This window comes from Podarcis melisellensis (assembly GCF_964234715.1).
Source record: "Podarcis melisellensis genome assembly, chromosome: Z".
In the NCBI taxonomy this organism is placed as follows: domain Eukaryota; kingdom Metazoa; phylum Chordata; class Lepidosauria; order Squamata; family Lacertidae; genus Podarcis; species Podarcis melisellensis.
The window spans coordinates 24,611,492-24,638,539 of NC_138547.1; the positions used below are offsets into that span (position 1 = coordinate 24,611,492).

At 43.3% G+C, this 27,048-nt stretch overlaps 1 protein-coding gene across 3 annotated transcripts in view; it reads left to right on the forward strand.

The window, feature by feature from the left end:
• The window catches only part of CAPN6 (calpain 6), a 52,304-nt gene that overhangs the window by 11,833 nt on the left and 13,423 nt on the right, over positions 1 to 27,048 (forward strand). The window contains exons 1-9 of one of the 3 annotated variants that reach the window (XM_081897345.1): positions 2,332 to 2,495; positions 11,429 to 11,560; positions 12,905 to 13,113; positions 14,194 to 14,386; positions 18,144 to 18,337; positions 19,362 to 19,439; positions 21,716 to 21,911; positions 23,240 to 23,362; positions 23,991 to 25,968. In XM_081897345.1, the coding sequence (XP_081753471.1) occupies positions 2,391 to 2,495; positions 11,429 to 11,560; positions 12,905 to 13,113; positions 14,194 to 14,386; positions 18,144 to 18,337; positions 19,362 to 19,439; positions 21,716 to 21,911; positions 23,240 to 23,362; positions 23,991 to 25,397 (2,637 nt within the window). In that variant the 5' untranslated portion in view covers positions 2,332 to 2,390 and the 3' untranslated portion in view covers positions 25,398 to 25,968. Of the gene's footprint in view, positions 1 to 2,331; positions 2,496 to 11,428; positions 11,561 to 12,904; positions 13,114 to 14,193; positions 14,387 to 18,143; positions 18,338 to 19,361; positions 19,440 to 21,715; positions 21,912 to 23,239; positions 23,363 to 23,990; positions 25,969 to 27,048 lie in introns of those variants that run through there. The other 2 variants (XM_081897346.1, XM_081897344.1) reach the window with 2 other exon arrangements.

Sequence of the window (27,048 nt, forward strand, 5' to 3'; positions counted from 1 at the left end):
AAATTAAAAATAAATAAATTTTAATGCTGCAGTTTCACATTGCTTTCACCCTCTGGAATGTATTTACCGTAGAGTGGTATTCAGCAGAAGGTTGGGTTCCATAGATTGTTCATGTAGAACATTCAGGTCAGCAGTAAAATGTCCTGAGAGACTGAGATATTCTCACTGGCTTCTTATTATTGCCATTTCTAACATTAGATTTTTTTTCATTCATTATTTTGCTTAGAGACTGGTTGTGCTAGGTAGAAAGCAGCAAGAGACTGCTAGCATATCGTTCTTCCTGTTGGAGCTCAGGCCTTGATAACATGAAGCTTCACTATGCTATCAACCTTCCAGTCAAGTATATTTTAGCTTGTTTCTGACCATTAAATTTGTTCATTCATTCCCCACCCCACATTAAAAACATTGACATTTGCAAGTGTTTGCAAAAATGCAGAAGAGTTCATATTCATCAGCAGGCTACCCCTGCAGACTTGTGCTGCTACATAGAGTAAATTTGCGTAGTGATATTAACGCTTATGCAGAGTTCTGCCTAATGAGCTGTGACTCTACTGGCCATGCTGAAAATGCTAATTAAGAGGGGGGAAACAACTCTTTTACTGTCAATATTTTCAGAGATGCCTTTTGGCAAGTGAAACTGAAGGAATGTTGTTTTAAGGATCAACTATTTCAATTTTTCCCTATTTAGAAACTTTGTGTGTCTCCAGAAGGTTGCTTTTTTAGTAGGCTTCAGTCACATACTTGTGAATTTTGAGCTTTTGCACAAAAAATATTTCCCCAAAAGATAGAACTTTTGTGAAAGAAAGTGATGGGTAGATGCAGCAGAAAGTGTGAGATGAGACATGACACTTGTCACTTGTCACTTGACACTTGTCAACAGGTGAGGTTCCTGCAGACCGGAAGCAGGCAAATGTTGTCCCGATCTTTAAAAAAAAAGTGGGGAAAGAAGACCCAGGAAACTACCAACCAGTGAGCTTGATGTTGATACCAGGGAAGGCCCTAGAACAGATAATGAAACAGTTGCTCTGTGAGCAATTAGAAAAGTATCCTGTGATTACTAAGACACAGTATGTGTTTCTCAAGAACAAGTCATGCCAGACAAACCACATGTCTTTTTGATGAAGTTACAAGCTTGGAGGATCAGGGAAATGCTGTGGACATCTTGATTTCAGTAAGGTTTTTGACAACCCGCCAGTGATATTCTTGTGAACCTGGTAAAATGTGGGCTGGACAAAGTTACTGTTAATTGGATTTGTAGCTAGTTGACTGACCAAATTCAAAGAGCGTTCACAAATTGTTCCTTATCATTCTGGGAAAAAGTGACAAATAGGGTGCTGCAGGATTCTGTCGTAGGCACAATATTGTTCTTAAAAATACCAAATCTAGTGTGCCAATGTCAATGCCAGGATATCTCTGACATCAGAAATTGTTTTGTGAATTACCATTGTTAGGTACGAAATTATCACTTCACTTTTCTTCTTTTCATTTCCTTGGGAGCTCTCTTTTTACAATCCCCATGCAACCTCGGGCCTGCAACTCAGGACAACACTTTTACGCATCTGAAAAACTGAACTGTAGTGCCTGAAAGCTTAGGGCATAATAAATTGGTTAGTCTTTCAAGGGCCATAATACTTCTTACAGTTTTAAAAAGAACAGGTACTAGGGGAAAAAAAGAGAGACCGGGACTCTCCTAGATAGATAAAAGTGGTTAGCTTAAGAGGGTGAAAGCGGTATAAGATAAATAATTGCTGCTTCTGCAATGGAAAGAGGTTGAAGCTAAGTAAATTTTAATTGCTGCAGAAGGTGGTCTTGTGCACTGTACACAAGTAATATGTTTTGCCATAGATGCTGTCAGTTTGGACTGAGCATGCTCTGCAGGAGAGAAATGTTCTCCAGTTGGTTAGTTTATACAGACTTTTGCTTAAAACAAAAAGAAATCAGACATGATGGGGATGCATAGATTGGCAGGAGTTAGAAACTGGAGAGTAGCATGATGGGTAAAAGTGAATATGAAACAATATTATGTTGGGTCATGTCACTTTCAGGGTCAGTGTTCTTAGCATTGCTTGGAAATAGCTGCCAAGGCTTTCAAGCACAGGAACATTTAAGCCCTCCTGGAAATGCCAAGGATGCAATGTGTGTCATTTTCTAAGCAAGGAAGAGATTTTATCTCGCTAGCGAATTCTGTGATTGGCCCCAGTCTGCAGGTGCCAGGCTCGCTGGCGTTGGAAGTCCTTGACTATGGGAGGAGTTTGCAGTTGCAGGATCCCTCTTAAAGCCTTCTCTTATAGCTTACCTAGTGAAGAGAAGAGAAGAGAAGAGTGAGAGTCAGATCCAGCCAAGAGCACGGACACGGACACACAATTCGTTCCCGTGCCTAAACTCTTGCCATGGGGCAGTTAATGAAATCGGCATGCTTACGACGACCTCTAATCCTCATCATGCAGCTGAGTGTTGCATATATCGCTGTCACTTTCAGCACCACAACCAAGAAGGTAAATTACTTGTGTTTTGTGTGAATGTATATATGCATGTAGTTATTAACATGAGAGCATACCCAAGGGTGTGTCTGAACAGGCACAGGAACACTCGGTTTCAAAGTACGGCAGTCTGTACAGCAAATACTTTTGTGGGTGTGACTCAGAAATGGATGAGCTTTCATAAATACACATGCTTGCATATATGTGTTTGCCTCCTCCTCCTCTTCTCTTCCTTCTTCTTTCTATAATCACACCTTTCATCCAAGGAGTCAAGGTGGTATACATGGTACTCCTACTCTCCATTCTATCTTCACAACATTCCCGGAAGGTAGAGCGGACTAAGAGACAGTGATGGGCCCGAGGCTACCGTGTGAGTTTTATGGCTTAGTGGGGATTTGAATCCTGGTCTCCTATCCCAGCACTCTAGTCACTGCACCAAAATGCATGTGTTGATCTCTATGTGTGTGTTTCAAAGTTTGTGGGTGTAAAAGCAGTGAGTGTCCTCTCTGTCTGAGACTCAATGGAGGTGAGCCCTGAAGGGGCACAGGCAGCTGAATATATTGACAAGTCTCCCACCTTTCCTCCAGTCTACCCTCTACCACAAATTATTGTCCTCACATGTAATACTGCAATATCTGACTTGCTGATGCTATGGAATCGATAGAGAATGACATCTTGACCCCATTAAAGCCAAAGGCGGTTCTGGCTTCATTAGGGTTTGCATTTCACTATAAAGAAATAAGCAACTCAAGGATCATAATAGCATCGCCCAGGAAAAGGCCAGGGTGGGGGGAGGCAGGGAGATATGAGGCTGAACCGCTTGTGTAGCATCCCATTAATCATCATTTCAGAAAGCTTATTTTTGTGGCTTCAGCCTACTGAAGACCATTCTTCCAGACATCTCTCAGTTTGGCAATACAGAATAAACTGACTGAACTTCAAACCAGATGACAATATAACAAAACAATGTTATGAGTGTGCACCTTATTTATTACCCGTTAAACATAGGCCAGAATTAATAGGGGGTTTTTTCTGGCAGCACACAGCTCTTTCATTTTTACATATTTACATAGAAGAAATAGCTGAGCTACCGTTAGTTAGATCATTTGTAAGCAAAACCACCTGTGTTTTATCCCAGCAGATAAATTATATCATCACTAAATATTGGGGGGATTTTCCCTTCACAATAAGAATAAGCCCAAAAGTTGTGGAACTCCCTCTTTTCTGATCTCTGATGGTTTCGACTGTTGCAATTCATTCTGGGTTACAAGTTCCAAGATTCTCCAGCTGTTCCATTCACAACTAGCTTCATGTCTTGGGGCTAAGCAAACTCTTCCGATGTGCTGATAATTTGATTGTGGTTGCGTGAATGCGATCCCTGGGCATAGGCTGCCACCACGAGGCGATGAAAAACTTCAAACCGCTCTGCTATGAGCCTCTGAAAAAGATTAGGTATAGGACAGCCATAGGAAGGTCCTCGGGAACGAGCAAAAGTTTCCCAGATGTTCTTGGATCTAAGGCATTATAAAGTAAAATGTTGCTTTGAATACCATAAATTAAACAATGTGTGGTTTATGACAAAATGTACTACATTTTTATGACTGTAGCAAGTCTCTGGGATCTCTTAAATTTGTTCTCATCAGTTGTGAAGCTTGCAAAATACACACCAGTTATAGCTTTTGATATTGCTGTCAGCTCTCGTGTTGGCTAGCAACCCCTTGCGTCTTTGCCCGCCTAAACTTTAAATGCTCCGTGAGAGAGCTTAAGAGCAGACTTCTCTGAATTTAGAAAAGGATTGTAGCTCAGGGCAAATAATCCATTGCAGTTTCTCAGAGTTTCTCATTTTTTTCCCCAATCTCAACTTTCCACATTTCTTTAGTTTGAACTTTACACATTTCTTTATACAATTAGAGGTGTATAGGGTGTTGGGGGAGAGGTAGTACCCCTGGTGGGGGACACATATTGCTCCTTCTGGGGTAGTTTGTACACCTTTGGCCCCCACCCTGCATTCAGCTCTCACCTGTGGCTCCGAGAAGCTGCCAGTATGTGACAGCAGCCACACCCCGGGAAACAGCTTTGACTGGCTGGTAGCTGATGGGTCTCAAACCCTCAGTGACTAGCCCCTGCATACAAAGACAGGGTCTGGCAGATTGAGCAGACGAGGCCAATAGTGGGTCAAATGGTCAAGAAGGCAGTCCGAGTTCCAGGGTGTTTGACAACCAGGGTACGACTGTACCAAAAAGTAAATATATTTTTAAAATATACTGAAAGCTGGGTGTCAGGCAAAGCATTCTACCCTAGCTAGTTTTCTATGTGCATGGATTTATTTATACAGTGGTACCTGTGGTTATGTACTTAATTCATTTTGGAGGTCCGTTCTTAACCTGAAACTGTTCTTAACCTGAGCCACCACTTTAGCTAATGGGGCCTCCTGCTGCTGCTGCGCCACCGGAGCACAATTTCTGTTCTCATCCTGAAGCAAAGTTCTTAACCCGAGGTACTATTTCTGGGTTAGCAGAGTCTGTAACCTGAAGCGTCTGTAACCTGAAGCGTCTGTAACCCAAGGTACCACTTTATATAATTATGTAATTGACTTTTTATTTTTTATTTTGTTTATCATATTGTTGTTATGTTACTATGGCCAATGGCTGATGCAAATAAAGATTCATTCATTCTGCATATGCTGTAGAGGGAAGGGAGGGGCAGATGGGGCTCATCAACCAGGGAAGGTAGCCCATCTAGGAGAAGGAAAACTGATCCTAAACCTCTTCTGCCTTGCATGCTATCTTTCGGAGAAGAAAATGCCAAGGAGTAAACCCTACACAATTCCGGAGTGGAGTTCCTAAGGTGCTTAGATGGCACCTTGTATGCCTCCTTTCAGCAACTCCTGCAGCCAAGCTGGTGCCAGTAAGGCTCAGAGTGGGGTATTGTTGTCTGGACAGCCCCGGACCTCCAACACACTACTCAGGCTTGCACCCAGGAGAAGTCACTTTGGTGCTGCTAATGCAGTAGTTTGACTTCACCCCACCAAGGTGCACTCCATTGTCTCTTGAGACAGATGGTACCAACACGTTTTATGCAATTTTGCCCAATTTACATATTTTTGCAAAGCAGTTTTCTTAATATTTCTTAATGTTTTTGTATGTTAAATTTCACTGATACAGTCATACCTAGAGTTGAATGCGCTTCAGGTTGAGCGCGTTTGAGTTGCGCTTCGCGGCAACCCAGAAGTAATGGAACGCATTACTTCTGGGTTTCGCCGCTCACACATGCGCAGACGCTCTAAATGACATCACGCGCATGCACAGTAGCACTGCATGCGCAGACACGCCGTCGCGTCTTGCGTTCTGTTCGGGATGCGAATGGGGCTCCGGAATGGATCCCATTCGCATCCCAAGGTACCACTGTACATGTGTTTTCACCCCATGCATATACCTTTGTACACATTACAGTGGTACCTCAGTGGTACCTCAGGTTAAGTACTTAATTCGTTACGGAGATCCGTGCTTAACCTTAAACTGTTCTTAACCTGAAGCACCACTTTAGCTAATGGGGCCTCCTGCTGCCGCCGCGCCGCCAGAGCCCAATTTCTGTTCTTATCCTGAAGCAAAGTTCTTACCTGAAGCACTATTTCTGGGTCAGCAGAGTGTGTAACCTGAAGCGTATGTAACCTGAAGCGTATGTAACCTGAAGCGTATGTAACCCAAGGTACCACTGTACTTGGATGGGGAAGTGCATTGCAAAATTCAGAGAAGTGGAATTTTCACAGCAAAAATTCAATGCTCAATAAAAGCAAACAGCAATCTGAGGAAAACCTCAATTAACATTTGCTCCAATTGAGTGCTTAAAAGCAGGTTTTCATGGGGAAAGCTCTGGGGCAAAAAACAAAAAAACCTGCTTGGAGGTTTGAGCATTTAAGCACAGACCTGTGTCTGGAAAAAGCGGAGCAACAGGTAAGTGTGGATAAATTCTTACCACATTTTGTAGACTCACAAAGCTGCCTCATGCCAGGCCAGGCTCTTTGCATGTCTAGCTAGATACAAGACCCTCCTGGGTTGTTTGTGCTGCAAGAAACTGACACATCTACCTCTGCTGATAGTTTTTTTAAAAGCAGTGAGCAGAAATAAAATATTGTATTTTTTGCTCTATAGGACGCACCAGACCACAGGACGCACCTTGTTTTAGAGGGGGAGAACAAGAAAAAAATAAATCTCCCCCTCTCTGCTCAGCGCCCCTTCAGAGAAGTGACAGAAGTGGAGCCCCTTCCATTTCTCCTCCAGCTTCACTGAAGGGGCGCTGCACAGCTTTCCCTCTCTCCAGCGAAGCGAAGCCAGGAGAGCGAGAGGGGTTGGTGCGCACCAACCACTCTCACTCTCCAGGCTTCAGCGAAAGCAACACGAAGCCTCCGGAGCGTGGAGGGAGCGCTCCCTCTGCGCTTCGGAGGCTTCGCGTTGCTATCGCTGAAGCCAAGGAGTCTGCATTCGCTCCATAAGATGCACACACATTTCCCCTTAATTTTTGGAGGGGGGAAAGTGTGTCATATAGAGCGAAAAATACGGTAAATACAAAGCAATGTAAAAGGAATTGGCAGCCATAAAATAAATTAGATTAACAAGCAAACGAAAGCTTTTGCTTGGTGCCAAAATTATATCAAAACAGGCGTTACTGGTCAGAGCATTCTACAGCCAGGGTATCGCCACCAAGGTCCTTTCTTTAGTTGCTAGCCACCATATATTCAGTGATGTTGGCCCTCAAAGAAAAGACTCTAAAATATTTTAGGAAGGGCCATAGTTCAGGGGTAGAGTATCCATTTTCCGTGCAGAATACCCCAGTTTCAAACCCCAGGATCTCCATGTAGGACTGGGAGAGACCTGAGTTTGAAGCTCTGGAGTGAAGCTGCCGGTCAGTGTAGACCAGATGAGCCAGTGGTCTGACTCAGTTTAAGGCAGCAGCCTATGTTCTTCCTCACAGGTTTGGCTTATGGGGGAAGTCTTCATCTGTTCAGTGATTGAAGCCACACGCTTGGTCCCCATGCAGCCTGAAACCATCTAATTTGATATCTGCTGCCCTCTACCTCCTCTTCTTAGAAGGAAGAAACTGGTTAATCCTTGTCAAAAAAAGCAGGATGTCAAAAGCCATATTCCTCCCAAGGCTGGGTTGTTCAGTGTTGAAACAACACATACATCTGTCACAGAGCCCTAAGAGTAGAGAGATAATACAGAGGAAATCCAGTTGTCTTGTTTAAAGCTTCTAATAAAATGATACCTTTTATTTAAATACTGCATTATGTAGTTATGCACGCTCTCTCTCTGCCTGCCTGCAGGCTCATTCCAGATGCACTAAAATGATCAGATTTATTTCCATAGCTGGTACTAACTTTTATTTGCCCATTTGTAAGTGGGGAGGTGGTAGCATCCCTTAGGGTTCTATGGAAGGCTTCTCTCTCATCGAGAAAATGCAGGGTGCTTTGCTATTTACGAGATCCTTTATGGCTGATAAATTTATGTGGAATTGTCCATAAATACTTCCGGTGTGAGGGGGGGAGCGGGGAGAGGCAGTAGCATCATTTATTGTTTCTGAAAGAACGCACATCTTTCCTTTTTTTAATGAGTGTCAGCCAAGTGAATTATAGTTCTGATTTCAGGGAGAGTTGCGACGGCACAGAAAGACCATTGGAGGTAATCCAGTTCAGTACGACCCCATCAGCACTATGCATTTAAATGAGCATTATATCCATTTAAACAGTCATGGATGCCTCCTCAAGAATTCTGGGGAACTGTAGTTTGGTAAGAGGTGCTGAGGGCTGTTAGGAGACTCCCTGTTCCCCTCACAGAGCTACAATTCCCAAAGTGGAATGCTTCTTCCTAAGCTCTGTGAGGCGAATAGAGCTCTCCTAACATCTTTCAGCGTGCTTAACAGACACAACTTCCCAGAATTCTTTGAGAATGTTAAATTAAAGATCTTTTTCAGCTCATCATAAATGAGGTTCCAGACCTCTCTAATTTCTACCTCTGCTACTCAGGCAGTGCACTTCTGCACATGTTTTGGGCTTACTCTAAAGTAAGCCTGCTTAGAATTGCGGTTACAAACTGTATAATAAAAACTACGGTTGCCAGGTCGTCTTGAGATTTAGATGTGTGAGGTGGAGCCAATGACTGAGAGGGTAAACCCTGACTATGCTTGGAGGCTCAGGAGGGTGTAGCTCAATATACTGGAGAAACAGAGCTGGAAACAAAAGCTTTCAAATCAAGCAGTTTTGTCTCCTTACCCTGAGAAAATAGCTTAAAATTCAGGTCAAAGACTTCCCAATAACTTGAATAAAGACACCCCCTCCCATGAATTCTCCCATTGCCCATTGTAGTCTTCTCTGTGAATGTGTGATAGAATCAAATCACTTTAAGCTTGTAAATACGTTGAGCAACATTTATTCTTAGGCTGCTCCTAGCTTGTAAGTTTATTCAAACTTATGCAACTGTAATGGGAAGGGGAAAGAAACAGCAAAAGAAGTTCTGTGTCATCCTCATATTTGTTTTGGAATCAGCCTTAACCACATCCACATGGAAGGCTGTCTGCATTGTTGACCTCTGGGACTCAGAGGCTCAAAGCGATGAGAGAACCCAGACAAGCTGTATTCTCACCATGACTTTGCATTGTAATTCTGGCAAAGGGATGCAAGTATGATATATAGTCTCTTTTTCGGTTGGTCAAATGTGAGTGTACTTGAATGATTATTGTTTTGGATTCCAAAACTAAGGCCACAAGCAGGATGAACCCAACAACACTCCTCTTGAAATGCACTCACTATTAAAAGTTATAAAAGGAAGCTGGAAAGCATCAATGCCAGAGATAAGTTTCGGAATTCTGAACTATTTCCAGTGTAGAGTTGGGATATTTTCATCCTACGCAGTGATTAAAAGGATGTTGATGTTTTGGTATCTAAACTCCTAAAGCTTTGAACACATTAGCGACTTAAAACGCAGCAGGGCCATTTCACTCATTATGTTTCAAGCCACATTTGCAAACTGCTGTTCACACCATGGGGGGGGGGGGGTCTTTGCCTGATCCATATTACCTGTTTGGTGTCTCCCCCCTCCCCACTCTCATCTGCACATGTGCTATCATCTGTGCATGCACAATGGTTGTCTCATAGGTACACACCTCAGCTGAAATGCAAAGCAGTGGGAGATGGTTTGGCGGAAAATCTGATGGAAGGTAGGTTTTTTTTGGGGGGGCGCTCACCAAACAGCAGCATTTCTCAAGAAACTGCAAGATTGATGTGGGTTGTGGTCAACATCATGTGTTCATAGCTTCAAACACCAGTGGTAGGAATGCACTGGAGCCAGATTAAATGGTAATGTATACACAACCTTAATATCTGTGTTCACGTTGGTCTGTGACAACACTCAGGTCGTTATTCTAGTATGGCATGTTCCACAGCTATGAATATCTACAGGGTTCTGCTATCAATCTTTACGATTCCCGCTGAAAAATTGTAATCTGCAAATGGAAATAATTTGCCCCAGGGCATACAGGAATGACTCCTGCCCTTTGAGCCACCTCACAGCCCTGCCTTTGCCTCACAGCAGGATTTTGGTTTCGGATGCAAACACCACTGAACACATTGAAATGTACTTCTGAGTAGACGTGTATAAGATTGGGTTTTGATTCTGTTGAGGCAGTTGCCTCGTTTTGCGTTCCCATGTTCCCCAGTGTTTCATAAAGCAACAGGCTCCTAAAACTTTGAATTTCTCTGAGCTTTTGAACCCCCCTCCCCCCTTTCTAAATTTATGGGGCACTACAGGGGTTCCCCTGCTCAGTGCCACTCCTCTACAGTGTGCAAAAATTCTTGCACAAAATTGTGTGCTCATAAAGTCTGCTGCTAAATGTTTTTTAAAAGATTGTTTTTGAGATTGTTTTTTGAAAACATCGTGTGCATCCCTATTCTCCAGTGCTCACACTGCTCCTGCACAAACGATTTCCATGTTCACTTCAATGCATTGCACACCAGGAATTTTCTCCCCCACTGAAGTGAATGGGGAGGCCACTCCATGCATGAGATCCATGAGCGTGTTAACCTGTATCTTCTCCCATTGCCTGAATTCCAGGTGTTGCCACCATGGAAGTTCCTGTCCATGGTGGCTCTTGTTTCCTACTGGTGGGTGGAAACAAAAATGGGCCACTTAATTCATTCTATAGTTCTGCACCACCTTTGACGAGAGCTTTCTTCCTTTTTAACTAAGGGCTCTGTTGTGTGTGAGCATCTACTCTTGGGTTTTCATTTCTTTCTGAAGCAGAGTTTCTTTTACAAAAAAAGTTTTTCTTTACAGCAGCAGCAGCAGCAGAATTCCAGCTATCTCTTCGTGGAATTCCCATTACAGGAATAGACACCATTTGGTTCTGTTTCTCAGTCTTTATGATTTACAGAACTTTACACTGGTCAATAACAAATAAAACAAGATAATATTTTTCTCTTTTAGCCATTCGGCCGGAGACCTACTGCTGAATCATTCACATGCTCATTTACACTAGCAACTTGTTCAAGACCATTTTCCAGGTTTCTTCTAGAATCTTCCAACAGGCTCATCCATACTTTGCGTGTCCCTTGATTTCTAGGCACAGGCCCGAGAGCTTTTTCTTTTGCCCTGTCTCTTTCCCTGGGAAAACCCGCTGTCTACTGCTGAATCAGAACAAATGCCAATCTGAAGAAAACCCAATTGATGTTTGTTTTGATTCAGCAATAAATAGCGGGTTTTCCTGGGGAAAGCGGCAGGGCAGAAGAAAAACCTCTGAGAATCATGCCCAGAAATTACAGGGCACAGCGGAAATTTGGATGACCCCAAACATTTCAGCAAAATTTCAAGCAGGTCAAACGTTTGAAACCTGGGAGCCATTTGCCTGATTTATAATACTCTGAGACCAATTTGCTTATGTGTGTTTTGCCTTTAAAGGAGCTCTCTGAAGATCCTCACTTGGTTGTCAATGGAATCAGTTCCCACGACTTGCACCAAGGGAAGCTGGGAAACTGCTGGTTTGTGGCAGCCTGTTCTTGCCTGGCCCTTCGGCACAACCTCTGGCAAAAGGTACTGTGCTACTGAGCAACAGACAAGCATTCCCAGGGCTCTAAAGCGATGGGTGTCAAGGACGCTAAAGCCAGCTACTCTGGGAATACTTTTGCTTTTAGACAGTAATAACGATAAATCATATGTGGTTTAGGATCCCAAGTCCTTTTGATCTTGGAAGAGAAACAACTGGTGTTTCTTTCCATGAGTGATTTTTTAATGAGCACATCTGGATGGGGAGGCAGGGTCAAATGCAGCCCTCCAGGGTCAAATGCAGCCTTCTTCCCTTCAGAACTCTCCCCAAGCCTACAGTCCTTACAGACTTGGCTTCATCCACCGATTGAGTGTTTTTGATTGGATGGAACTATGATTGTGGCCCCTGGAAGGTCACCAAGAATGCAAAGCAGCCCTTGATCTGAAAAAAAGTTATTCATCCTTTGGCTGACCAATTTACTCTGAATGAATAATTTTGTAAAACCATCCATTTCCCTAACAGGGCAAATAGGATCGGAGGAGAGGTGATTCGTATCAGGAAGAAGGTGTGGGAGGAAAGGCTTAACCTCTTCTCTCAGCTCTACAGTCCCAAATCAATCCCTTCTACCTTGTACAGTGGTACCTCTAGTTACAAACAAATTCATTCCGGAGGTCCGTTTTTAACCTGAAACTGTTCTTAACTAGAGGCAGTGCTTTTGCTAATAGGGCCTTTTACTGCTATTGCACCACTGGCACACAATTTCTGTTCTCATCCTGGGGCAAAGTTCTCAACTTGAGGTAACTCTTCCAGGTTAGCAGAGTTTGTAACCTGAGGCGTTTGTAACTCGAGGTACCACTGTATCCTCTTTTGAAACTAATTGAAATATAGATGCAAGGATCTCCAGCATCTTGCCTTGTTTAACCCACAAAAACTAGCATGACTTACTGCAAACCATTGGCATGTCTGTTCTTATACATTCTGCCCCTGTTGAAGGTGCAGAGCTCCAGTTTTAGAAATCTGGCAGGGGGCACAGAGTGGAGGCGAGAGCATATCTATGGTGGTTATTTCAGGTTTCACATACATGGGCTTAGTTACAGTTAGGGAAAGAGTGATGAGCAGGAAGATCAGGGTCTGCTGGAAAAATCTCTGGGTGATTTCCAGGAGATTGGTAAGGAAAAGCTAGTAGCCTTTCTTCTGGGGCTATAAGAATGATCTTAACTAAGAAGGAATTTAAATTGTTTCCTTGTAATGGAAGTCTCCCCCTCCCCAATTACAAATCCATGTTTTTTGGGGTCTGATTATTTTTTTAATGGATCCATTTTATCAGTTAATCGAGAAATGTTTCCTGCCTCAATGCTTGGAGTAATTCTCTGTTTCTTTGGACACTTTAGGTGGTTCCACATGTTGAGGAACAGGACTGGGTTTCAGATAATCCAGATCTAAATGTGGGGATATTTCACTTCTGCTTCTGGCGTTTTGGAGAATGGATTGATGTGGTCATAGATGACCGTTTGCCAACTGTAGACAATGAGCTGATCTATTGCCATTCTAACGACCGCAATGAATTCTGGAGCGCCCTTCTGGAGAAGGCCTACGCAAAGTACGTGATTGCTTTGACTTGGCACAATTTCTCTTCTTTCAGCAAAATGAAAACTGCCTTGTAATGTTGTTACAAAATGTTACAATCTTACCAAAACCAAGTGGTTTTAACAAATTGCCCATGATGATCTTGGGGCCCCTTCCTACCTCATGCCTTACATAGAATACACAAATTATCTAAGAGTGATAGGGGGTCTGCAGTAGAAAGACTAAATTAAAAGGTGCTGATTTTCACTTTCCCTGCAGTGCATAAAATACACATGTAGCATGGTCAGATTGGGAGGGTTTCCTACGAGAAATTTCATGGAGACAGAAGTACTATAATGGACTCCCTCAACAGTCCAGATAAAGTTGGCAAGGTATCCATACCCAGTGCTATTTTTCTAGAAAATGAGGTGCCAGAACTCACTATGAACCCTTGTTCTCTTATAATGACAATAGTGCCCACTTGAGAGGCGCCAGACCTGAGTTCTGGCAAGTTCTGGATGAAAAGAAGCCCTGTCTATACCTGTAGGTAATGCATAGCTCTCCCTTGACAGCACAATACTCATTCTAGTTCAAATTTAATGGGGCTTATCTGCAGGAGAGTGGATAGTTGCAGGAAATGGCTAAGAGGACAGAACTAAAGGGTGTATGCCTTTCATTCTCCCACTCTGAGCTAAGGATGGTGAGATCTAGGTCTCTGGGTAAACAAATGATAGGAAACAGCAGTTTTTGTAGGGGGCTAAGACTAGCTAGCGAGATGGCAAGGCAGAGAATTGAGTTTTAGCTTGACCAACTTACATCATTTTGGAGTTCTGGCTGCCTTTCTCTGGAGATATGATGTGGGGTAGTGGATTTCCCCATAGGTTGGAGTATTTAAGCTCTGCCTGCTCCACCTTTGCCCAACCCGTGCATTTTTAAATAAACCCAAATATTACAAAATACCAACAAGAGTCTAGTGATCTCCTAACAAAGGAAATGAAACCTAGGTAAGCACGATGCCTCTAGAGGGGAGGAGGAGGGAGGCAGCCCATTGGGAGCAGCGAAACCTTCTTCATATAGCTGGGTGTGTCCTCAATATACATTGTGTTACCACTAGGATGGCCGGGTCTTATGAAGCCCTGGATGGTGGAAACACCGCAGAGGCCATCGTTGACTTCACAGGAGCAGTTGCAGAATCCATTGACATGATTGATGGCCACTACAGCCATGATATCATCGAGCGGGCGAAACTCTTTGAAGACTTGCTGAAGGTGCAAAGAAGAGAAGGATTAATCAGCTGTTACATCATGGTAATTTTATATTACTAAGAGAAGGAGCATTTAAAATAATTATAATAATAGTTGCTTGTCACCCAGAAAGTCTCCTAGAGGCCTATACTGAAAATATAAATACCATTCAAATGTGGAGGAGGATTCAAATGATGCATAAAAATTCCATACAGCATGGTGGGGGGAACAAAAAATAAGGAAAAAACCAGTCCCCACCCCATAACAATAATAAGAAACAACATTAGTAAACAATAAATGAAGCAGTACTCCAACCCACTAACTAACAAATTATCTAAGAGTGATAGGGGGGTCTGCAGTAGGAAGACTGAGCTAAAAAGAGCTGATTTTCACTTTCCCTGCAGTGCAGTCACAGGAGCCTGAGTTGTGTGTGTATATGTGCATGTACACTCCATACTGACATTTTCGATGGGAGAATGACAAAGCGTAAGAGATGTCTGGAGCTGTGCATGGAGTGAGAGTTCGCCTGTAGTTCCCTTGAAGGCACACTGGATTGTCGGAAGACAAATCTGTGTGGAAAGAGCTCCCTGGGGATAGACGCTGTGAAAACCAAATCTGCAATCTAATCTGTCCCTTGCCATGCTCTTGACTCTTCACAGAAATGTGAGGTTCCACCCCCTTTGGAATAGGGCGAGGGATGAATAATTCCTGGATCAGACATAGATGAATAAAGCAGAGTTTTCCAGCTTCCAGTCCAAGCTTTTACTGCCTTCCCAGTTTGTTTGGTTGCTTATTTCTCATAGTCACAATCAATTCTCCAAACACTCATTTACAGCAGACAAATTGTCATTTGGTGCTGATTACAAATTCCAGGAGAGCAGTTGTGTTGCATTTTTCTTATTTGCTTGCTTACTTACTTGCATGCAAATAAATAAAATGCAGGAGAACTACTCTCCTGGAATTTGTAATCACCACTCATTGGTGATTATTTGCTTGCGTACTTAACCTACAGGCAGTTCTAAACTGCTTAATAGTTTAAAATACAACATAAAAACCTATAAAATGGTATTATACAACAGAAAAAACCCTGGAAAATGGCAAAGAATCACATGGCGTTTCTTGGTGTCTTAGTTTTACGAAACTGCCTTTATTATACCATTCATAGGCCACTTACTTGTGTACATTCAGTGAAGAGATATGTTTATACACACATATGTGTTTTACAGTGCATGATATAAGGGGAAGGGCCATAGCTCAGTGGTAGAGCATATGCTTTGCATTCAGAAGGTCCCAGGTTCAATCCTTAGCATCTCCATGTAGAATTGGAGCAAACCCTGCCCTACGTACTGGAGAACCATTGACAGTCAGTGCAGAGAGCAGAGAGCTAGATGGCCCAATAGTCTGACTCCTTGGAAGGGAGCTTCCTATATACCTATTAGACCCAATAATGCTTTCATTCTGTTGGCATCAAGATGACAAATTTCTGGGTAGAAGCAACCTTGCATGCCTCCCTTGCATGGAACTATAGTGGAATATAGCACATGTTTAGCACTCTTTCTAATATTTGCAGACAGGTTTTTTCCCTGGAAGCAAATATGAAAACAAGCACTAAGCACGCTCTATATTCCAGCTCCAATGAAATAAACTGCCATGCAAATGCAGCCTCAGTCAGACATTGGCCATCAAACTCAATTTGGTCTACACAGACTAGCAGCTGCATGCAGAAGAGTAGGGAAACCCATATAGGGCTAAAAGAAGCCCTGGAATGGATTTAACCTAGGGGCTTATGTGAACATGATGTTCATTTGTAGAATGGCTATCTTACCCAGGACTCTGTAACAAGCAGCACCCCAGTCTTTTGATAGACTGAACAAAATACATTGCTCATAGCAGCTCACTGGAACACAGGAAGGAGGCCATTGTTCCAACTAGCCCAGTGTTTTCTGCATAGACTGGCAGCAGCTGTCTTGCGGTTTCGGACAGTGGACATTCTCCCACTCCCCATTGAGATGTTACAAATGCAACCCAGGACCCTCCATGTGCAGAGCAGGCACTGAGCTCGAGGTCTTTCTTTGTCTCTTCTTATCTTGTATGAAGACATTCCATTTGGTTTGCATTAAGAGTAAATAGCGGATGTGGCTAAGAAAAGCATATGGTGCTCTTCATTTATCTAGCCAACTGGTTTCAGACACTCAAGGCTATGGTTTTCTCTTGACCTGCGGTAAAAATACACATGGCATGGAAAATTAAAAGCTGTGTAAGATTCTCCATGTGAAAGTCCATCAACATTCCTAAGTTTGACTCTGGTTTTGGAAAAAAAGCAAAAATTGCCGACAATTGCCGATGTGAATATCAAGAAGCATACGAACAGGAGCTGATTGGTTGTGTGATGGACGGTTTTCTTCAATTGCACCAGTTGTGCCTCTGAAAATTGCTCCATGGGGACAAGAGCAATATCAATTCAACATCAAGCTTAAATGAGCTTCCCTCACAACTTAGCTTCTAGCAAAGGTGGATGTGTTTGCAAACGCTATTGCATGTTTCTACACAGAGAGTTTTTAATTAATGTGTAACTTTATAACTCAAAATAGAAAGATGATGCTACATGTTTTGGTTTTATCAGGCGACCGAAAGATCCTGTGTTTGGATACAGAAAGCATTGGTGTACTAAGAATTGCTTTTCGTAATAAAATAAAATTTTGGAAAGGAAGCGGGTTACCATTCAGGTTGGAAAGTCACTACCAAGATTAATGGAAATCTTTTTCAGTCTTTGCAGCTTTAACAAGAAGGAATAGTGCTATAACTCCTTATGCTGTCATGGAAACGCATGCTGTGTTGTTTGTGAAGAATACAAGTGAATAATTGTTAGGACTGGTGAGAAGCCCATGGGAAATGCCAGTGGATCTCAGTATAACTTATGAAGTGATTCTCTGTGAGCTGCAGTTATGGTCAGACATGGTGGATTTGGCATTAGTTAACACTGATCGTGACTTTTAGAAAACCGTTCACTGATTTGTGTTTTTATTATTATTCACTCACTCACTCACTCACTCACCCAACCCCCAGCTTTAGAATGTTTTGCTTTAGTTGCTGTTATTATTGGTGGCAGCAGTGTGTATAGGAACAGACAGTCTGGAACATGGACAAGTAAGTAAGAGGAAAGAAGCCTAGAAGCAGAGGTGTGTGGTCAATAAGGACTAGAAAATTCAGTAGACAATTAATGCTCTCCAAAGCTGGGGTGTGCAAATCCTGGCAATGAATCTCAATGAACTGAGATGCTAAGACAACAGTTCCAAACTATCCAAAGTTATACTGTGCTAGAGAGGCAATACACAACATGTCAGAGCACGTTTCCCCCCCCCCCCAAAAAAAGCAGGTATGTTTTGGGAAGGGGTGAGAGTCCTGCACGATGCTTTGAAGCACTGCTGGCCCAGCAGGCTCGAAGTCAGTGCTGATCAGCAGTGACCTCCAGCTAGTTTTCTGTAGCGATGGGCTGTGTGATAAAGTTCCTTATGGGGAGCTTGGTTGAGCAGCTGAGCCAGCTATGTCTCTACCTGCCCCAGCCCTGATGCCACATATAAAGTCAGATTTGGGGCAGGTGGGCATTGGGAGCCAAATTGGCCCGTGAGTCAGAGGTTCACCACCCTTGCTTTCGAGGATCATAGGACTTTGTGTTAAAGTCAGAACAATACTGGGGTCAGGGGGGCAAAACTGATGAAGGGACCCAGAGGATTACTTAAGAAGAAGGAAATACTAGATTCTGTGTTCCTCAAAGACTTTTGAAATCCCTGCATTAATTCATGTTTTTCTTACGCCGCAGCCTTTGTCCTCTGATGAATTTGAGGGACAGACTGAAATGGGTTTGGTCAAAGGCCATGCCTACTCGGTGACAGAAATCCTGAAGATGCCCCTGGAAGAGAAGCGCGTGCCATGGCAAAAGACGAAGAAACTCTTCATGATCAGGTTGAGAAACCCCTGGGGAAAGAGCGAATGGAACGGTCCATGGAGCGATTCGTAAGCAAAGCATGCTTTGATATTTAGGATATGCTTGTCACTTTTTGAGACAGGTGCAGACGCTAAAAGAAACACTCTCAAGTGTGGAAACATTTCCAAGGGATACATGAAGACAGAGGCAACATGGTGGTGGCTGGCTCCATTTAGAGCGGGGATTCCCAAACTTGGGTCTCCAGCTGTTTTTGGATTACAACTCCCATCATCCCTAGCTAGTGGGACCAGTGGGTTTTGTCTTGTTTTCTAACTCATGTTAATGCAGAAGCAGAAGGAAATAATTTGGGCAAATATATGTATTTTCAGTCTGTGTTCCTTACAAATTATTTCCTTCTGCTTCTGCAGAATCATCATTAGCCTGGAGATAGAAAACTAGGGCACCCAGGAAAATGGTTGTAAAATAGTCTTCTCCCTGATATGCTAGTTTTGTAGGTTTCTTGTTTTATAGGGAAGACCATGATGGGATCCCCCACTTGTGCCCAAAATGATGTATACACATGCAAACACAGGCACAAGTGGGCTCTTCCACACTTCCTCTCATCTTGCCACTTTTCTCCTGGGAAACCTACTCTTTACTGCTGAATCAGAGCAAACATCAGTCAGATTGCCTATGGATTGATGTTTGCTTTGATTCAGCAGTAAAGAGGGTTTTTTCCAGGGAAGTCAACCCAAAATTCATTCATTCACTCATTCATACATGATTCTCCCCCTCCCTATTTTATCTTCACACCCAGTGAGTTTTATGGCCGGGGGGGACTTGGTCTTCCAGGTCCTATTCAGGCACTTTAACCACTATGTCATTCTACCTCATTTTTTAAGAAACAATTTTACATGCAGCCCCTGAAAATAGACCAATGAATCTGACAGACAATGAACCTGATAAGCCCTGCCTGGAGATGCTGGGGACTAAACTTAGGTCTATCTTCATGCTAAGCAGATACTCTACCACTCACCTTATGGCTCTTCCCTTTAAATATATGTTTATACAAATGAAAGAGCTATTTGATTTAACATTTTTCCTCCCCTTCAGATCAGAGGAGTGGAAAAAGGTGAGCCAAGCAGAACGGAAGAAATTAAAACTCACTATTGAAAACGACGGAGAGTTCTGGTGAGTAATGGAAGTGGTCTCATTAAGGCAGCACTGCTCGTTTCCTGCCATTTATATGTCAAGACAACTGAAAGGCCCATAACATTTCATAGGCAGGAAGAGGGAAATTAGGGTGGAGGCACTGCTCCAGCCTCCAGCACCACCACTTTCCCATTTCATCCAGCTTCAGCTCCAGGTTTTGGAGGGCCTTGGCAAGATACTGCTCATCAGTGAGTCCGCTTACTCAATGCAGTGGATCCTGGTGGCTCTTTTAGGAGGTCCTCTGAATGGTTGAGAGCCCTTGGTGTATACTCAGCCATGCCAAACTTTGATGCTAGTCCTGACTTCTGCCCATCTCTCTACCCTCCATCTCTGCTATCCAACCCACTCCTTGAAGATATCCCTCTTTTCCCCTCCTCTCACCCCTGAAGTATTCTGCTGTCTAGCCCAACCAAGCACCTTTCTGCCATTCAGTCGCTCTAGCAAACAACTTCTGTCTCTATGGCTGCATTTACTTGGCAGTTTATTCCACTTCCCCAACACTTCCCTGTTTATGGGAAGTGGCTTATGGTTGAGCTTAGATGGTTTTTTTTAATGTAAGAGAGGATATATTAATTGCAATTTACTCCTCCAGAAACCCACATTTGTGGGTTGAACATATACTGCACAGAGTTTAAAGTCCTATCCTTAGCAGAAAAATGGAGAGCATATAGGATTAGGCTGTGCCTTCTTTTAATTAAGCCCAGCTGCAAAGTAAGCTGGCTCCCCATTTCTTACTCCACTTAACAGAAAATAAGACAACAGACTGAGAAGTCAGTTTAAAATATGATTTACTTTCTCTTAGTCTTAGTCTTCATTCTCAACAGCAGTAAAGTAAATGCAGACAAAATACTTATATTTACAGTATAAGCAGCCTCAGGCATGTGCCTGAGAATGGAATAGTTAGATATATGTCTGCTCCCATTACTGGTCAAAGAGAAAGAGAGAGAAGAAACAGTAAATACTTCCTCAATTATGCCCGCTCAAGAGAGGAGAAAATGACATTGCACAGAGCCCTCTCTACCAAATTATATTTCTATGGTCTGAGTCTCTGCCTATCAGCAGTTCAGCTCTGTGGTCTTAACTCCATCTCTTGCTAACTTGCAATAATAGGTGTTGTTAGATCTGGCTGCTAATTTCCCACATTTATACAATGTAAACGCTACTTGCAGAAAACTAATGGAAGAATAGTGCATGTTTTATGCTCATTTCTGTGTCATTTAATTCCTGCAAAATTGCAGCCTCCTTAGCCCTCAAAATCGCAGGAGGGAAGTGACAAAGTTTGCAGTGGCATCATACCAGCATACAGTTTTTCCCTGCTGTTATCCAGAAGGAATCATGGGGAAACAGAAGGATGCATGTGCAGAAAGGGTGGGGGTGTAGCAAGGTACAGTTGTCATTCTTTGTTGTGCCACACCACGCCCACTGGGATGAATGAAAGTTAGCATGACATGCTGGTATATCAGTCCAAAAACCACAGTTCCATAACACCACAGGTGAAAGGAGCATCAGAAAAATGGGACAGAAGTGCAAGCATTATTGTAACCTGTAAAACTAGTGCGGTATTCCCCATGCCTGTGTCTGTAGCTATGCCCCACCTTTTAGTGCAGGCTTAAGTCAGAGAGATAGCAGCAGAAGGGAAAGTGCTGTTTCTACCAATTAGATACATGCTTGTGTAGCAGGTGAGTTTGCGGGGCTGGTTGTTTCTGTTGTATTTCACATCTGCTAAATTACCTAAATAATAATTGTTCTGTTTTTAAATATATTGACTAAATGAGATGTCCCGAGCATTGAACATCCCACATTTTTCTTACTTGTTTCTTTTCTTTTTCTGGAAAGCCACGGAGTGATGCAGGGTAGGGATTTGAAGTGCACCACAGTGTGTGTGTGTGTGTGTCTGTGTTGTGCATTTCAAATCCTTTCCTTGCCCATGTCCTATGCCACAATCCTGCGACTCTCTAGGCCAGTGGCTCCCAGTTAGCTAAGTACTGTGGACCCTCTGTTTTTCAAAAGCTAAGCCATGGAGCCCCTACTTTTGAAAACATGGATATTTCTGTTGTAGTTTTGTGTTGTAGTTTTGTGAATGGTGCCACCATACCCTCCAGAATGTTCCAGTGAAAAACTAGGATGTTCATCTTCTGGGCTGCACTCCCATGCAAGTCATGTGACTTGTGCAAGAGCACAGTGCCCCAAAACACATGTGTTATCTGTCCACAGGAAATTCAACTGTATTTTTTTTCTTCTACTCTGTGTGTTAGGATGTCGTTTGAAGACTGGTGCAAAAACTTCACCGATGTTGATGTCTGCCGGATTGTGAACACGTCCTTTTTTAGTATACATAAGACCTGGGAAAAGAAAATGATTCGTGGAGAGTGGAAAAAGAATCGAGACCCAATGTTAAACCGCGCTGGGGGCTGCTTAAATAACGCAGCGACCTTCTTCCAAAACCCACAGGTTAGAGCACAGTTATACTTGCTTCCCCCTCACCAGTGTTAAACTTATATGGAAATAATTATGCAGCAAAGCAAAGCTGAGCCAACAGTTTTCTTGCCATGCCTTTCAGCTTCAGATTTAGGGGCAGGAAGAAGATACTGCTCCCAAAACTGCTTTATGTTTTTGCATCACAGCCAGTTTGCCAATACTGGGTGGAAGTACTAGTCCAGTGGTTTTCAACAAGTGTGCTGTGGCACGCTGGGGGGCCTTGAATGATGGTCTGGGGTGCCGCAGGTAACACTGGCCTCTGTCCTTCTTTCTTTCCCTCTCTCCTCTAATGCCCTCTTGTGTCTCTGTCTCCCAAAGGCTCGCACATCTGTTTGTTTGCAGCTGCCTTGCTGCTGCTACTGCTGCCTCCCAAGTTAAGGTGCTGACCTCATGTTCACCTTTGGCCAGTTTCCATTGGTCCACTAAGGCTGGGGGCATCCTCTGCTTAGGCTCCTGTGAGGCAGCATGAGGAGGTACCTCTCTTTGGGGCAGGAGGGGCAGCTCAGAGACCAGGGGTGGAAGCAGTGGCTGCCCGGAGGACTCCCAAGGAGAGGAGAGGATGCTGGGGGAACACTCCCCAAGGGAGGAGGGTGTTTGAAAAAGGGTGAGAGGCTGCCAGCTCTGCAGGCAAGAGGTGAAATGACTGGGCTCCTGCTCCCCACAGGGGTGCCGCAGAAAGAATGTAGTTGGTCAAGGGAGCCATGGACTCAGAAAGGTTGAAAACCTCTGTACTAGTCTAATTCTGATTTAGATAGCTTTATCCTGTGATTACCCATAAATCTAGTTTGTTCCATTTCTATATCATCATCATCTTCCAAGATCTTCATCATTCTATTCTATTCTATTCTATTCTGATCTGATCTGTTCTATATTAGAGGCATTCGGAATGTTATTTGTGAAGGTCAAGTCTGCTCTCTACATGAAGCCTATATCCTGCAAAAACTGAGGGCACAGATCACTGGTGTTTGCCCCTTGAAGATGTGAAGCTGAAGGGCAGGGCATAGGGGCACAATTCTATTCCCAACCCAATGCAGTTTAAGGGGGAAAGTGTACAGGACTAAAAAGGAGCTCTGGATTTAACCCAGGAGGATATGACAGGTCTTGTGAGCATGATAATTCCCATAACGTTCATTTGTTTGTGGACTGACTGCCGTGCATAGGACTTTGGAACGGGCAGCATCCCAATCCTGTGATAATCCATTGTTAACAACTCAGCTACAGGCATTGTTTACAGCAGCAGCTGCTCAGCTACTGAGCCACAGCCCTCCCCTCACCCTGTGCTCCTCTTCCTTCTCTTTAAGTATGTCTTTGATGTCAAGAAGCCGCAGGACAAAGTGATGATCTGCCTGCAGCAGAAGGACAAGCGCGTTTACAAAAGAGAAGGGAAAGGGGACAACTTGGTTATTGGCTTTGAAATCTTCAAGGTAGGTGTCCATGCTGCATGCCAAAGCTGTTGGAGTTTGGTAAGAGCATAAGAACATAAGAAGAGCCTGCTGGGTCAGGCCAAACACATACAACCTGCTACTAGAGAAGAAGCAGGAAGGCCTGAAGGGAGGTAATCTACTTTACCAGTAAGTAGTTACTAAAACAGAAGGAATCAGTGCCACACACATATTTGCACACATGCTGGTTCAGCTAGCTTATTGCAAAGCATTGCTGCATCACTCCCAGCAAAAGCATAGGTATAGGTAGACATAGGCAGAAGGTAGGTCAGGATCTACTGGTACATCTATGAGTGATTTATAGTAGAGTGGCACAGGTTTCCTACTCGCAGGGTGACCTTTTCCATGTAGCAGGCTTTTGTACAACGTGGCCGTGAGCTCAGTTCAGTTCTGATACCAAAAACGAAATCCTTAGTGCACTTTGAGACACTCTGTTCTTCATTTCAAATTGACAGAGCAAGTGAAAACACACAAAAAACACCTCTGCTCTCCACCCCTGCTCTATCTTTATCTTTATGCCTGTTTGAAGTCACAGCATAGGATCTACTTCACTCTCATGTTGTGTTAGAATGCTCTATGCTATGCAACTCAATCTGCTTTCAAACCCTAGGTTGAGGCCAACAGAGAGTATCGAATGCATAAAGTGACAGTGCAAGAGAAAATGGCAACTTCCATGTACATTGACAATCGCATGGTATTTTCGAAGTTGTGCCTCAAGGAAGGCCGGTATGTCCTGATCCCAACCACCTTCAGACCTGATACAGAAGCTGAATTCATTCTGAGGCTGTTCACAGATGTGCCATCGGAGCTCAGGTACTACGACTACTTGAAGATGACGGCAATTTTCCCTTCCCATTTCTCCCCGTCTTGCATGAATAACATGCTCATCTGCCTTAGACCAAGGAAGCAAAAGATTCAAAGAGTGATGATGAGTGAGACAGATGTACAACACACTTCGGTGGGGAGCACTGACATGATGACTGCAAAAAGGGGTGCACCCATTTCTTGTGAGGATGACATTCACTGTGGTTTCAGTGATCACATTGCATGCGACCTTTGTGCATTTGCCCCGTGCCAGTTTACAACCATTCTCATTTCTCTCGATTGCAATATTTCCCAAGGGGCATTCTTCGATGTGAAGCTGCCTTGGGGATGGAGATGCATTCTGTTCACCTCCAGACTCCACACAGTAGGAGATAGTTCTACACCCATTCACAAAAGGACTGACATGATGGCAGCAAAAAGGGCTGCCCCCACTTCTTGTGGTGATGACATTCATTGTGGTTTCAGTGATCACATTGCATGCAACCTTTGTGCATTTGCCCCGTGCCAGTTTACAACCATTCTCATTTCTCTCAATTGCAATATTTCTCAAGAGGCAGTATTTGATGTGAAGCTGCCTTGGGGGTGGAGATGCATTCTGTTCACCTCCAGACTCCACACAGTAGGAGATAGTTCTACACCCATTCACAAAAGCACTGACATGATGATTGCAAAAAGGGGTGCACCCACTTCTTGTGAGGATGACATTCACTGTGGTTTCAGGGATCATATTGCATGCGACCTTTGTGCATTTGCCCCATGCCAGTTTACAACTGCTCTCATTTCTCTCGATTACAATATTTCCCAAGGGGCATTCTTCGATGTGAAGCTGCCTTGGGGGTGGAGATGCATTCTGTTCACCTCCAGACTCCACACAGTAGGAGATAGTTCTACACCCATTCACAAAAGGACTGACATGATGGCAGCGAAAAGGGGTGCACCCATTTCTTGTGAGGATGACATTCACTGTGGTTTCAGTGATCACATTGCATGCGACCTTTGTGCATTTGCCCCGTGCCAGTTTACAACCACTCTCATTTCTCTCGATTGCAATATTTCCCAAGGAGCATTCTTCAATGTGAAGCTGCCTTGGGGGTGGAGATGCATTCTGTTCACCTCCAGATTCCACACAGTAGCAAATAGTTCTACACCCACTCACAAAAGGATGCAAGATTGCCTTTCTACTGGTGTTTGATACTATCATTTATTGTTTATCATTCTTTTTCCTTTATATAAGTGTCAATTAGAATAAAGTGTTCTTCCTTGTGGTGCATTTATATTTTCAGTGGCTTTCCTGGTGTACAGATACAAATTAGGTCGAACAGTGGAACACGACAGATTTGATATACTTCTTATCAAGCTGGAGAATGCCTCCTTTCCCCATATCAGAACAGTGGTGTGTCCTCAGTGAGGTCCCATTTGATTCTAATGGGCTGTGCCTAGAAGATATTCTGAACACTCATATCACATGGTCTTTGTGTTCCCAGCTTCTAAAGAATTAGGACTGGCTTAAATGCAGAGTGCTCAAGAGGAAGATACCTATGCAGTGTTGCACACATCCAGGTTGTTCTTGCAATCAGAATGTTGCATTAAAAATTCAATAACAGAAGAAAAGAAGAAATGTTGCAGAATCTGTAGCGTGCTATGCTGACATGCTAATGAACCATGCTTAGTAGCTGAGCACACATTTTTAATGAGGCATGGGGTGTTTGCTATTTCCTACAGCAGAGTTTAAATTGGGTCTTACTATCTTTTTGTCATGGGACCACAAAAGGGAGAAGCATTTCTTTGTTATATCTCATAGAAGAAATGTGTTTGTTCCTTACTCGTGTATGGTCTATTTCTGTTTTTTTTAAAAAAAAGATTTTTATTAAAGTTTCAAAAATTATATAAAAACAAAACAAACAATAATACAAACAATAATTCTAACAGACAAAAGTAAAAACAAGTATAATTTCAATCCCTTGTTTTCTTATAACTTACTTCCCCGACTTCCTCATACCTCCCCTTTCTGTATTCCAATTTCTAATTAATTAATTCAGCAAATCCTTTCCCTTAATTTTCATTTAATTTTTGACTTTTCTTTTCTTTTTACTTACCCATTACAGCTGGAAACCACATAATTTCTAAACCAACGTCATTCTAACATTCATTAATTTTGCAATGTTTCTTAAGATAGTCCTTAAATTTCTTCCAATCTTCTTCCGCTGTCTCTCTCCCCTGGTCTCGGATTCTGCCAGTCATTTCTGCCAGTCCCATATAGTCTATCACCTTCATCTGCCATTCTTCCAAGGTGGGTAGGTCTTGTGTCTTCCAATACTTTGCGATGAGTATTCTTGCTGCTGTTGTAGCATAGTGTATGGTCTATTTCTGTATTGACTGCAATTCCCTGTAATAGGCACATGTTTTTGTATGCTCAGCTCTGGTCATGCTCCAGGGGTGCCCTCAGGAGCTTAGCATCCCAGACCCAGGAGGCATGAGTCTCTCTCATCAAAGCACTGAAGGCAGGCTCGCAGGAGCAGCACAGTCCAAACAAGCTGATCTCAATCACAGAAAATAGTCTAGGTCCAAATATGAGGCACACAGTGAATATTGCAGGAAATTCAGCAAGGTGGGGACCTGGGAATTGGGAGCCAGAGCCCCATGTTATTTCCAGCAAGTGGGGGGCTCAAGAGGGTGGCCTTATATACGCTGTCTTTTTAGACCACGTCCTAATCACTGCTGCTGTTAGTGAAAGAGCTCCAGTGATCGCTCACTCATGACTAGCGTGATGGCTCTGGGGTTGTAGACACATGTTATGCCATTGCTCTTCAGGCTAGACTTGGAGCTTTCTGACACCAACATTC